The 13648-nt window shown below is 49.1% G+C and overlaps 1 protein-coding gene across 3 annotated transcripts in view; it reads left to right on the forward strand.

Annotated features, from left to right (window-relative positions):
- ADAMTS18 (ADAM metallopeptidase with thrombospondin type 1 motif 18) overlaps positions 1-13648 on the forward strand; it is a 141321-nt gene that overhangs the window by 76546 nt on the left and 51127 nt on the right. For 2 of the 3 annotated variants that reach the window (XM_055145562.1, XM_055145565.1), the window contains 2 exons: positions 7122-7217; positions 11844-11992. In XM_055145562.1, coding sequence (XP_055001537.1) covers positions 7122-7217; positions 11844-11992 — 245 coding nt within the window. The remainder of the gene's footprint in view (positions 1-7121; positions 7218-11843; positions 11993-13648) is intronic. The other variant, XM_055145564.1, reaches the window with a different exon arrangement.

The following is a 13648-nucleotide window of genomic DNA, read 5'->3' on the forward strand; positions in this document are numbered from 1 at the left end:
GTCACTCTCTTGCCTGGCAGATGGACATGCTATCAGGTTCCTGGCTTACCCACAGGTCCTTAGCCAGGGACTCCTGCACTGATAATGCTAACGGAAGTGAACACTCTTGACATCACCTTTTCACCAAGAGGGGAGTTGGGCTCTGTTCCCTGTTTTCTCCATTCTCAAAGAAACATGAGTAACTTATCTGATGGGCAAGTTTAAGAATGTAGCTGAGCATGTGAGCCCATATTTCTCAGGCTCTTTTCTCTGGGCTGCTTTTCTGCAAGATGCAGCTTCTCTCCTGCCCTTTTTAAAATTTTTTGGCTTTTGGGTCACACCTGGAAATGCTCAGAGATTACTCCTGGCTCTGCACTCAGGAATCACTCCTGGCTGTGCTCAGGGGGCCATATGGGGTGCTACGAATTCAACCCGGTAAACCGCATGCAAGGCAAACACCCAACCCACTGTACTATCACTCCGGCCACTTCTCTCCTGCCTTTAATAGAGTTGAGATCCATTTGGAGATGCATCCAGCTGTGGATATTGGCAGTGGAAATCTTTCCAGTGTGTCTGGGTCAGGAACTTGCCTTCCACCTGCCATAGTTAGTCTTGCTTCCACTAGAGGGACAGAGTTGTGACTGACTATACCCCTGGGATGCCCTGGGGAGAGTTTGAAAGTTGAACAACCTGCCCATGATCAGGCAGAGGGTACCACACAAGAAAACCAAAGGCCCAGGTCTTAACTGGAAAATGGAATCAAAATTGTGGAAAAATCTTGAGTGGGTTTATGAACCAGTACAGACAACGGAGTAGGTTTGACACTACATTTTTTTAGTAATAGCTAATGCCTGTTGAGGGTTCCACGTATTAAAGCAATGTTTTTAGCCTCTCACAAATGTACTGATACAGCAAAACCTTTGGAGTATGTGCTTCTCTTGTTTGCACTCTTCAGATCGGAAGCCAAGAGAATGTTTTGTTTAAGTTTATGCAACTAGTAAACAGCAGAACTAAGATCGGATCGGGGTAGTACATATTCTTAACTCGCATGCTATGCTCATACCCACTCACCACGAATCTGCTTTTGTAGGTTTAGTTACCCATAATCAAACAAGGTCAGATATTTTGGGAGCAGGAGAGAAACGAAGAGACCAAGACTGTATTTGCATGTGTACATCATATTGTCTTAATTGCTTTATATTTTTTATTAGTTGCTCACCTCTTACTGTACCCAGCTGCTAAATTATGCCCTATTATTGCTATCTGTGGATCAAGAAAAAAAAACAAGATATGTAGAATTTGGGATCCAGGTTTCAGTCATCTAGTGAGGGTCTTGACCCTCTGAGGCTAAAGGCGGACTCTGTATACTGCCCCTCCTACATGGAAAAATCATAAAGCGGTATCAGTGCTCATCTGGTCAAGAAAAGGAATGGCAAAAGACTTTAATGTATATCACAATGATAAATCGACAAATAAGGGGGATAAATTCCTGAACTGGAGCAGGTTATACTCATGAATATACCAAGTAATTCCCAGCTGCCACCACTCACAACACTGAAATGGGTCTTATCAAAAGTCCACCAACACCATGACCTGAGGCCACTGGAAAATTTTTGTGTTGCTGTTGGGTACAGATGTGACACAGTCATTTTTGGAAAATGGTATAATACCATCAGCTACCATGAAGCAAAATATAATAGAAGATCATATGATTTATGATGCCATATAGAGGGATTTTTTTTCCTGGTTGGTGACTGAATCCAGAATCTTCTACTTGGGTGACATGTGCTCTGCCACTGTTCTTCTTTGACCATGCATAGATGGGACATTTGAGAACAGGCAGCTTCAGGCTGGAGAGATAGTACGGGCATAAGGATCTTGCCTTGCACACAGACCACCAGGATTTGATCCCAACACCACATCTGGTCCTCTGAGCACAGTCAAGAGTCATCCCTGAGCACAAAGTCAGGAGTAAGCCCTGAGAACAGTTGGGTTCCTCCCAATTGTTCCCCCACCCCCGTATCTATGGAAATAGAAACCAGACCAGGGGTTGCCTCTAGAGAGAAATGGACTAAAAACGGGCACAAGGAAACTCTCTTTGGGAAAACAAAGTTCTGTCTCGGTCATGACATTTGTAGAAGTGTATACATGTTTTTCAGGCTCATACAACCACACACTTACATACTGGAGCTGGGTATGTACCAGCAACTGTCTATATCTTTGGAACATACCAGGGATGAAAGAAAAGTTTCCTGTCCATTGGTAATGACTTTCTGGGGGAAGCAGTATGGGTTCATCACAAATATAAAGAAAATATTAATTAAAAAAATAATGTGATAAAATAGGAGGGCAAAAATGCTAGCTAACAGTGAAGATTGGGGATATTAGGAAACGGAGATGGTGGTGCCGATTCACTTTTAATAATAGAGTTTTGGGAGGGGAAAGAAAGGAATGGAAGGAAGGTGTGAAGGGAAGAAAGGGGGGGTTGGTTTGTCTGAGCTTGTAGTAGTGCAGACACCCAAGGTTTTGGAAAGCTTGAGGACCTGACAGGTTAGCATGGAAACAGCATGAGCAGAAATGAGCTAAAGGGTTACTTTTTGGCCTGAGGTCAGAGGATCTAGGAAACCTGATTATACATGGTTGTAGGTGATTTTTTGGTCCTCAACTCCACCAGAATCAAAAGCCATCGCATGGTTTAAGCAGAAAAGCAGAGTGATCTGACTGGCTCGACTTGAAAGGATCACTCAAGCTTCAGTAGCATCCAATAGAATGTTCTAGAAGGATGGAAATGTTCTTGGACATCGAATATGGCAGCCACTAGTCAGGTGTGACTATTGCGAACTTGAAAAGTAGGTGGTATGACTGAGAAAGTGAGTTTTTCATTTAATTTGAGTTCATATTTGGGTATCCATATGTCACGAGTGGCTTCGATCTTAGATCGTGCAGCAACGGGGCCTCTTGAGAATAAACTGGATAAAGTTGGAAGGAGGAAGGAAGAAGAGGAGAGTTTTCAGGGAGGGAGGATGTTAATCAATGCGGGAGGTGGCTTGGATTGGCATGGCAGCAATGGAAGTAGCCAGCATGGTTCAGATTCTGCGTCTATTTTGTCTTTTTCCATTTAATTATATTTTTATAAAGTTGTTCACAATAATTTATTACATTCACTATTACAACACAAATCCCACCACTATTACACCTTCCCGCCACCATTATTTTGAATATTCCCACCACCCCCAAAGCCTGGCCCTAAATCTTATATTTTATATTGCTTTTCATGAATAATTTGCTAAAAATGATTCTAAAAAGTTTTCTTAGAAGAAATTGTGTGAATATTGTTGTATCTCACCCTGGAGCCATCAAACCCTTATACAAGAGATTACTAACATGTTGTTACAGGTTAGCCTGTGTGCAGGTTATATATATATCATATATATATCTATATCATCATCATCATCATCATCCCATTGATCATCGATTTTCTCGAGTGGTCTCAGTAATGTCTCCATTTGTCCTAGCCCTGAGATTTTAGAAGCCTCTCTTTATTTGTCCTTCCCAACAGTGCTGCATTGGAGGCTCTTTCAGGGTCAGGGGAATGGGACCCATCATTGTTACTGTATTTGGCATATGAATACGCCATGGGGAGTTTGCCAGGCTCTCCCATGCAGCCAGGAAACTCCGGGTAGCTTGCCAGATTCTCTGAGAGGGAGAACTAGGCTATAAGATGTCACTTCCAGGAGCTTGGTTTTATAGTCTCTGGATGTTGGCCATTGATAGGATTACACGGCACTGGGGGCAGTTTCTGGGTGTGACCGCTTAGCTACTGGAAAATGGGGGATCTGGGTGGAAGAGGCCCAGTCCCAATCCCAGCAGGCTTGGAGATCTCTCTCTCTCCCCTCTCTCTCTCTCTCTCCATACACATATATATTATCAATATTGGTTGCCTTCTGCTTTACAACCAATCAAATGTGGTGTGTTATTCTTGGTACATCAGTGATGAAGAGTATGAGATGGTGAGCTCCAGGAATTCTAAAATTTTAAGGAAGGTGATGATACACCTGGAGTTAATTTTTTAACTGGATGGTGACTTTGGGGCATCTCTGCAGCTTGTGACTCTCTTTTGAGATTTATTTGGGAGTTTCTGAATCATGGCTATTAATGAGCTTATATGGCACCAGAGGCAATTGATGGGCATAACTGCCAGGCTCCTGGAAGAACAGGGAGATGAGGGGAGGTTGCCCATTCCCAACTCCATGCAAGCTTGGAGATTTTGGTCACAAAACCTGCATACCTGAATTTTTCAGCAGATTCAGGGATGAAGCTTGTCTGAGCCTGTGGAGACTGGCCGTGAGCATGGGTCTGCATCTATTTTGAAGCTAGGGTGACTGGGATATTCTCATTTGGTAGATTTCCTGGGAGAAGAAGTGGAGTCAAAAATGATTCTAGGCCTGAGATGGCTCAATGGGCTGGTGTGTACCAAAAGCCTGGGCTTGATCCCCGGCACTGCTGGTCCCGTGAGTACAACCAAGAGCAGCCCCTGACCATGCCTTGATGGAAACACAGTCTTGTAGAATTTCACTGACAAGGGACAGGTGACAGAACAAAGTAATGCACAGCCTGGAGACTTTAGGCTGAAAAATCACACCTGAGCACTGGGAGGCCCTGGTGTCTTTCTGTGACTATTCCTTAAAAATGACTTAAGTCTTGAAAATTAATAAGGACAGTAACCCTGTTGACTATATGGGCCTGGGGTACGGGAAGGAAGAACAAGCAAAAAAAAAAAAGTGCAAACTTTCATTTCTGTTGACTCGTAAGAGAGTTTTCTCCGAGAGCTTTGATGGCCACCGCGCCTGGAGTTGGCTGTAATTGCATTTGACTTCTGTGCTTCACCACAAAAGAAATAACATGTTCCTGCGGCCTGTCTTCTGGCACTCTGGAATCCCTGTGTTTCTGCTGTTCTGCTTTATTTTCACTGTCCCCTCCCGCTGCCCTTTCCTTGGCCCTGTGGCTTGGCCTTAGCCATGGAATGTGCCTTTGCCCTGGGCTTCGGCCTGCCCACGGGTCATTTTGGTAGCTGCTGCCCAGGAAAGGGATGTGGGCGACGCATCCCTTGGTCTAAGCATCAGTGACTGTGCTCGGCGTTTCTTTCTGTGGGTGCCTTTGTTTCCCTGGCGCTGCCTTCCCTCAGACTCGGTGGCCACCTAGGGGATGCCACACCAAAAACAGACCTGGCTCTTCCTTTGGGGATGCTGGGTTGTGCTCTCTGCTGATGTCAGGGCGGGCTCGTTTTCTCTGGCAAACTTTGTGTCTTCCTGAGTTATTTGGAACTGCGCACACTGGGGGGCGGTGGCTGGTGGGGAACGCTCCCCAGCCGTGTCCTCAGTACCCTGGCATCTCTCGGGGCTTGAGGGGGAGGGTGTTCTGGCCCATAACACCAGACTCCCTACACATAGCTCTGATTTCCTGGTGTTTTCTTTTCTCAGTCCTGTGCAAACTCGATGTGTGTGTGTGTGTGTGTGTGTGTGTGTGTGTGTGTGTGTGTGTGTGTGTGAGTGAGTTATTTTGAGTATCTTCTTGCCGTATTTTCTAGTTGTGAAATCAATCTTAATAGGAATGCTTGGAGGACTGGGGTGCCCGAGTCATTGAATTTTCAGGGTTATTTGCAACCCATGACCACAATGTCATTTTGTGTCCTTTCGGAGCCTCCTATTCCCCAGTCCTGGCGTGTCGGTTCTCAGATCTTCCCAGGTCAGTAGAATGCAGCGAATGAGATGGGATGACTTTGACATTCCACGTGTGACGTCATTCTGAGGAGCAGCATCAGCGATCTGAGCCGGGAGGAATCTGGGTCTGTGCCCGTCCTTATAAAAAGGCAGCAGAGGCCTGGAGAGGTCGAGCACTTCCACCACTTACTAATGGAAAATTCCAGTCTAGAGCAGGACTCAGAAGGGCTGGATCCCGAAGTCCAGGCTCTCGACCACTGCTCTGGGCCTGAATTTTCCAGTAAGGAATCAGCACTCGCTCATTTCCTCCCCTACACACAGGGACTTGCAGCCGATCGGAAATAATGTCCCCTTGTCCTTTTGTTATAAAACTGAGGGCAAAACACAAAAATTCATCCTGACTTAATTGTCATCCATCATTGAACAAATGATGTGTTGTCCGAGAACTTGGTTATGTTCTACTTCATTTCACTTAAATTTGCAGTTCCCAGGAATCTACATGGCCCACCCCAGGGGGAAGACTTACTGTTTAAGGCCCACCCTGAAGTGGTGCCAAGGGCAACGTGCTCTTCCACAAATTCAGTGAAATAGCGACACACATTCATTGGCCACGGTGCTGTAAGGAGTCACGCCAAAACCCTTTCATGACCTTCTGCTTCTAGGAGCCTCCTCGGGGCCATTTCCCTTCATCTCCCAAACTGGCCACATCCCTGAGAGTCCCCTCACTGTGTGTCCTCTCTCTGCTTCCCTTCTGGCCTCCTTGGTCCCAGCCCCTGGTAATCCCCTAGGGCCCACCTGGAGAATGTAAGATGGTCTCAGCACCCACTGATCGACCTCCCTCCCCTCTGCCTGCAGTTTCATTTCTCCACTCTCTAACCTCCCAGGGTCCGAGGTTCGAGGACAAGTCTGTGTCCTCTGTGGGGACTTTTTTCCTGCCTACTCCAGTGGAACCCAGGAGCCACTGATGATACGGGTCTCACAGGGCACTCCTGATGCTTGAGAGGGGGATAAGGCTGATCCTTTGCCCAGCCCGACCTTGAGAGCAGCCCAGGGCACGTGCAAGGATCTGAATCTGCCTCACGGGCTTTCCCCGCTGAGCTCATACTGCCACCTCAGTTATGGTGGGATCCTGGCGCTCAGCCCAGTCACCCCCTTCACTGCTGCTCCCTCTCAGCCACGGCTGGAGCTCAGGACCATACAGCCAATGCAGAGACTGTCTGCCTCGACCCCCCGCCCCCTCCGACCTGCCCCAGGTTACCTCGCTGGCCGTCAACTCACCTCCACATCCCTGTCCACCAGGTTCTCAAAACGAGAACGTCGCGTATCCAAGCCTTGAGGAGTTGGGGGTGGGGGTGGTTTTTATTTTTATTTTTCCCCCCCAGATTGTGTCATCACCCTTACCAGCCCCTTCTTTCCTTGCAGGACATTTGCAAATCACTTTGGTGTCACCGAGTGGGCCACAGGTGTGAGACCAAGTTTATGCCTGCAGCGGAGGGGACCGTGTGTGGCTTGAGCATGGTAATCTGCGGACCTGTTAGTTTTCAGTTCTTGGAACGTGACTGGGGGTGGGGTGGGGGGGACAGACCCTCACTGCTCTGCACTGTCATCCGAGAGCCGCCCCCCACCCCCTCCAGCTCCCCAACATTACGGAGCAGCTCCAGTGCGAACCCAATACGAGCCCTCGCCCGTGGGGGTGTGGTGGTTTCAAATCTTTTCTTTTTTTTCCCTTTCCTGTCAGTGTTTTTTTATTTTTATTTTTTAATCCAGCAAAAATTTCTATTTCAGTGAGCTGAGAGGTTGTGGCGCAGATGGTTTAGCACGTTGTGAAATGAATTGAGTATGAAAAATGCCTCTGGGATGGGCCTTCGGGGGAGGGGGAAGCGTCCTCGCTCTTTGGCTTGTGCTCTCTTCTTCCGTTCCCAGTGGATGCTGGAGGGGACGGTGCAGAGATGGGGCCGGGAAACCCACCCCCCCTCGAGGGTCTGGGAGGACCTGACTGAGCCTGACACTGCAGGGCCCTGAGCAGATCCTCTCGGCTTTCTCTCTCCAGCCCCGGGCTCTCCGGGGAGTGCCGTCCCACCCTAAGTAACTGCTCCTTTCACGGGAATTCACTTTCTCCAGGATTTATGAGGGATGAGGATTGAGCGGCGGGACAGGAAGCAGAGAGGAGAGAAACTCAGTCGCCTCTCTTCAAGAATTCTCAGTCCATGGGGGCACGTGCACAGAAAGCAACAGCTGAGGTTTTGGGGCCCCGGCTGGAGTGCTCAGGGCTTACTCCGGGCTCTGTGCTCAGGGGTCACTCCCGGAGACCTTGGGAGCCATATATGCAAGGCCAGCACCCTGCCCAGGGTACTAGAGCTTCAGCTTCAACAGCTAATGCTTTATAGCAAAAAGGGGAAATGGGGCCAGGGGCCCAAGAGATGGTACAGGGGGGAAGGTGCCTGTCTCACTCACGGATGGCCCAGATTTGATCTCTGGCATCCCCCGGAGCACCACCAGGAGTGATTCCTGCGCACGGAGCCAGGAGTAACTCCTGAGCACTGCCAGGTGTGGCCCCCAAACAAACAAAATAATAAGAACAAATGGGGGCTGTCTCTCAAACCTGGAGGCCACCCCAGGTGATGTTCAGCCGACTAGGCTAAGAGACAGGTTGGGTATATAATGTTTCTCAGGCTCTGAAGTTCCAGGGACCCCCCCCCCCCCAGGGCCACCATGATGGTACTGAGGGGCCTGAGAGCTCCACCCTGCGGTGCTCAAGAAACAAGGCAGTGCTCACTGGGATCAAACGGGGTTTGGGTGCATGCAAAATATGTGCCCCTAACCCCTGCCCACTATGGACTTTTTTTTTCTTTTTGGGTCACACCCGGCGAAGCACAGGGGTCACTCCTGGCTCTGCACTCAGGAATTACCCCTGGCAGTGCTAGGGGACCATATGGGATGCTGGGAATCGAACCCGGGTTGGCCGAGTGCAAGGCAAACGCCCTACCCGCTGTGCTATTGCTCCAGCCCCCCACTATGGACTTTTTAAAGAGCCTTCTTCTTTTGTACAGTTGTTCAGGAAGAAGGAGCTAGTGAGTGAGAAAGAATCTCTCCGGGGCTTGGGTGAGTCTGAGAACAAATGCCAGAAGGTGTTCTGCAACGAATATTGGGGTCTGAACTCACGTTCTCCCGCTAGGTGAGCTGAGAGAGAGGCTTTCAGAGGCAAAGAAAGAGACACACTCATGAACAAGTGTCAGATGACTTTCTGATATTTGTTAAGGCATGTTTCCCCAATATCTATTAAAAGATTATTTTAAAACTCTTTAGCCAAATTAATAAATAAATAAAGGCCTTAGAAACCAGGTATAACATGTCTATTTTTTAATCTGATGAACTGGTCTTAGGAAATCTGCATGGGATTCTTATTGCAAATTTTCATGGGAATGTTAATAAGCATTTTTATTCTTGGTCAGGAAAGCCACAGCATTAAACATCAGAGGACAGACCAGGAAAAAACATGCTGTAATAAACAAGGAAAATAATAAGTTGCTGAGGGCTCGGATTGACTGCATAAATACATTTCTGATCTGATTCTGTGGAAACGAACATACTCCTGGATTAAACTTTAGTATTATACGAAGCACATCAATCCCAAAGTTAGACAATAAATGCCCTAATGACACTCCCCCTGCCTAATTTTTAATCACCAGGCAATAAATATTTGCTGGAGGAAAGTCCTTGTTTAAGTCAGCTGCAGAGAAGGCATTCTGCTAAATCCCAACAATTGCTCCTCCTGTGTTAGGAATATTGCAGGCCTTGGTGCCTTCCTGGACTGGGGGATGTCATTGTTTATTCCTTAGATTGCCCGTTTTGCAAGCCAGGCCCACCACTCACTTGTGTTCTATCTAAGTACCTCCAGGGAAGACGTGATTCTATGTTGTGTTCGGGCTGTCTCCTTCCTCATCTCTCTCTAGCTCTGACCTTTCAGTGGTCCTTGCACCATGGACGCCCAGTGAGCCTGTGCAGACTTGAAAATGACCTTCACCACTAGATTTATCATGTGAGGATGAAAGGAGTGATTCTTACAGTCTCTTGGAAAAGGGTTCTGCCCACGGCACTTTGCAGAGAGAAGCACTACTAGAAACAGACATAGACCGATGAAGAAAATGATACGCATAGCTCATATGGAGAGTTTTACGTCGACCTGTGTGTGTGTGTGTGTGTGTGTGTGTGTGTGTGTGTGAGTGACTCTGGGGAGTCTTGATTTCTGTACTAATCAAAAATGCTAGAAGGTACTATAGGCCAGCACCCTACAAGACCCCTCCCCGCTACTAAAATGAAGAATGAACTATAAGAAAGCCAAACTAATTTAAGGCTTGGGACAACTCTCAAAACCACATTTCTGAGAACAAAATTGGATTAGAGTGAAGATACATTGGTTAGTAATCTGCCTCCGGGGTGAGGGGTGTGTTGGTCCTGGTAAAGGGCTTGGGTTACCATCTTTCAAACTAGTTTCAGCTGGTTGTGTAGCCTTTTGAGCAGCTGTGTGGCACCACCAGGCAGTTCAGTAGGTCTTTCTTCGCTTTGCCATCGAGAAAAACAGCTGTAACTCCTAAGTGCTTTGGGAGAATTGTGTGAGATGCTGTTTCTGACGTACTCCCATGCCTGCACCATTTGTGGCCCACAGAAGCAACTAAGTCACCAGTTCCTACTGCTGCTGCTGCTGCTCTACTTGTGGGCTGTTGTCGTTGTTGGCTGTCACCACTGTTGTTGGCTTTGTCACTGGTGTTGGCTGTTGTCCTTGTTGGCTATTGTTGTCACTGTTGGCTATTTTCATTGTGGCTGGATATTGTTCTTAGTGTTGGCTGTTGCTCTTGGTGTTGGCCATTATCATTGTTGCTGGCTATTGTTGTCCTTGCTGGCTGTTGTCATTGCCCTTGGCTGCTGGCCGTTTGTCTCCACCACTGAGCTCCTTCCCGGAGAATCCTTGCACTTCCAGCTTGAGAAGATTTCCATTCTTGCCTCTGGTCGGCAGAATCCTCAAATGACCGACTGCTCTCCCACTAAAGGTTCTCAGCAGTGTTCTAGGACTTCGTGCAAATGCTGAAGTGGCAATTAAGCCAGGGAGAAGAGAAATTAAAAACAGAAGACCTCATCAGTGCATGGCAAGCGTTGGAAGGAAGCAGCAGTGTCTTGACCTAGACAGAGCACCTCCCAATAAACAGCTGGGAAGCCAAATGCATCACGGGGGAAAGGGGAAGATTTGAAAGTCAAACAAGCTCCCTAGAATTCTGTAACCGAACTCCCCCTCCTCAGCAGAACCTGGCACTGTCCAAACCCCAACCCTTTGGCTCCAACTGCAGAGGCTTTTAGGAAAGTGTGCAGTTATGCTAAGTCATGCAGAACTTACTCATAATAAAAGCACCACCGAGGGGAGAAAACACACACACACACACACACACACACACACAGACCACAGCACTAGAGGCTCCTGCAACCCCCAAGGACAGAGATGACCAGCAAGTCCTGGAATGCATGACGGGGGGGAGGCAAGGGAGCGCACGTCAGGGCAGCTACTTCCTTCTCAGCTCTCTGGAGCAGCTCTGGGAAAACAAGGACCCAGAGCTCCTTCGGAAAAGGCCCTCAGAGAACTCAGAGTCACTCGAGGGCCTGCAGCAGGGCCCTTGTCCACAGACCAGAGGTCAGAAGTGCCGTGTGCTGAGACCGAGATGACTTTCCCCGGCAGGGTTCAACCCCGATCATTCAAGCAAACAACTGATGGCAGAGTTAGGTGTGCTGGGGGCGCTGAGTGGATCCCACACACTGATCCCATCTGCGTGCTCCTCAAGTGAACCATCCCACAGGTCCCGGGAGCTGGGCGGCTGGGGAGTGTCAGGGTGTCGGGGGGGGGGGGGGCGGGGGAGGCTGTGCTGTCTTCAGCCGACCCCCTCCCCCACCCCCGGCTGCCGAGCGGAAGCGAGTCCTCCTCAGCCTGCGAGTGACCAATTTCCCCGTGTCTAGACAGCAGACTTCCAGAAGGCACGTGGAGGAGCCCCGTCTGGAGAGGGCAGCGAGATGCCCCAGACAGTCTGGTATTTCCTGCCCCGAGGCAGGGGCTCTCTCCCAGGAGAACTCACTGGAAACACACCCACCTTCTTTCCACAGTGGTGCCGGCAAGGCCAGTGTGTGAAGTTTGGGGAGCTCGGGCCCAGGCCCATTCACGGCCAGTGGTCTGCCTGGTCCAAGTGGACAGAATGTTCCAGAACATGTGGTGGAGGTGTCCAGTATCAAGAGAGACACTGCAATAACCCCAGGTAAGCGTCGCGAGGAAGGACGCCGGGCCTGCCTGCCAGGTGCCGCGGGGTCGGGCCGGGGTGTGGGGTCTTCTGAGTCTGCTTCTGTTCTCTTCAGGGACGCAGAGTTGCTCCTCCTCAGCAAGCACCAGGCTCTGACTGTTTGCATATAAGGACTGTGGGCTCTGGGGGAGGGGCGGGTGGAGGAGGCCTGACAGCAGTGGGGGGGGGGGGGGGTCATTCTCTGAGTGGCCGCGGTCACTGGGGTCTGCAGGCATGGCCTGCGCTGCGCTCTGAACCTCCCGGGTAGCCAGCCCACCCCCCCTCCCCCGTGCCCCCCGAGGCCCAAGTCTGTGAGTTGTTAGCTCTTCCAGCGGGTGAACTGGAGAAAGGACACAGGCTCGGGCCTCGCAGGAAAGGGCACCGCACGGGCCAACCGCTTCGCCGGCCTCCTCAGGAGAAGCCAGAAAGGCAAAAGCCAGTGTGTGTCCTAGATCCAGTTCCCGAAACATTGATGCCATAAACATCCCCACAGTCCATTTCTTTTTATCTTTTCTTTTTGGGTCATACCTGGTGATGTTCAGGATTTTTCTTCTGGTTCTGCCCCCAGGAATGACTCCTGGTGGTTGGCCGTTTGCAAGGCAAGCTTCCTACCCACTGGTCTATCGCTCCGGCCCACCACAATCCATTCTCTTTCAAAAATAAAAATAAAGGCTTGCGCTCTCGAGCCCCTGCTCTCTTGAACACGTGTCTGCCCACGTCTCTTGGCTTGCTTGCTCTTTCCAGCCCGTGTTCCCCCCTTGACTCTCTCTCCTTCTCCTTTGTCTACTCAGGAAAAGCCCGTGTTCTCTCCTGAACATGAATTTCCTCCCTTTCCTCATGTCTTTCTTTTTGTTTTTTTTGCTTTTTGGGTCACACCCGGCGATGCACAGGGGTTACTCCTGGCTTTACACTCAGGAATCACCCTTGGCAGTGCTCAGGAGACCATATGGGATGTTGGGAATCGAACCCGGGTCGGCCGCGTGCAAGGCAAACGCCCTACCAGCTGTGCTATCACTCCAGCCCCCCTCATGTCTTTCTAAGTAAATTCCATTCAAGAAAAACTATCTTGCTTCACTAAACAACAGATAAATAATAAAAATAATTTAAAAAAATTAATCTCATCCACTGCAAGGATGAGAGCAAACCATCTACAAATTGAAGTTGGCTCGTGCACTCCTGGGAATTCCTGAGACCTGGTCCTTCTGGGGGCTGGCCCGTACTCTGTGGGAATGAAGGAGGTTTCTGGGACTCTGAGGATCTGTAATTGCCACAAAATGATACGTGCATTTCTTACACATGTGGGATAGTGTGTGTATGTGTGTGTGTGTGTGTGTGTATGTGTGTGTGTGTATGAGCAGTGGTGTCAGGGTTCAAATCCAGTGCCTGCCCCATGCAAGGTAAGTGCTCTACTTCCTGTGCATCACTTAGTTGACATGATACAGACAGAGCCCAGCTTTTGCAGATTGAGTGCCCCGACTCAAAATCTCTGGACTGACAGCAATCACCTGTGTAGCTTTGTGGGATAGTTGATGAACTTGGGTTTATGAACATGAGACAATCCCCATGTCCAGAGATCTGGGAGGATGCAGCATCAGGTCTGTGAATGAAGCAGCACCCATAGGCGCATCCACAGAA

The sequence above is a fragment of the Sorex araneus genome, chromosome 8 (assembly GCF_027595985.1).
Source record: "Sorex araneus isolate mSorAra2 chromosome 8, mSorAra2.pri, whole genome shotgun sequence".
Taxonomy (NCBI): domain Eukaryota; kingdom Metazoa; phylum Chordata; class Mammalia; order Eulipotyphla; family Soricidae; genus Sorex; species Sorex araneus.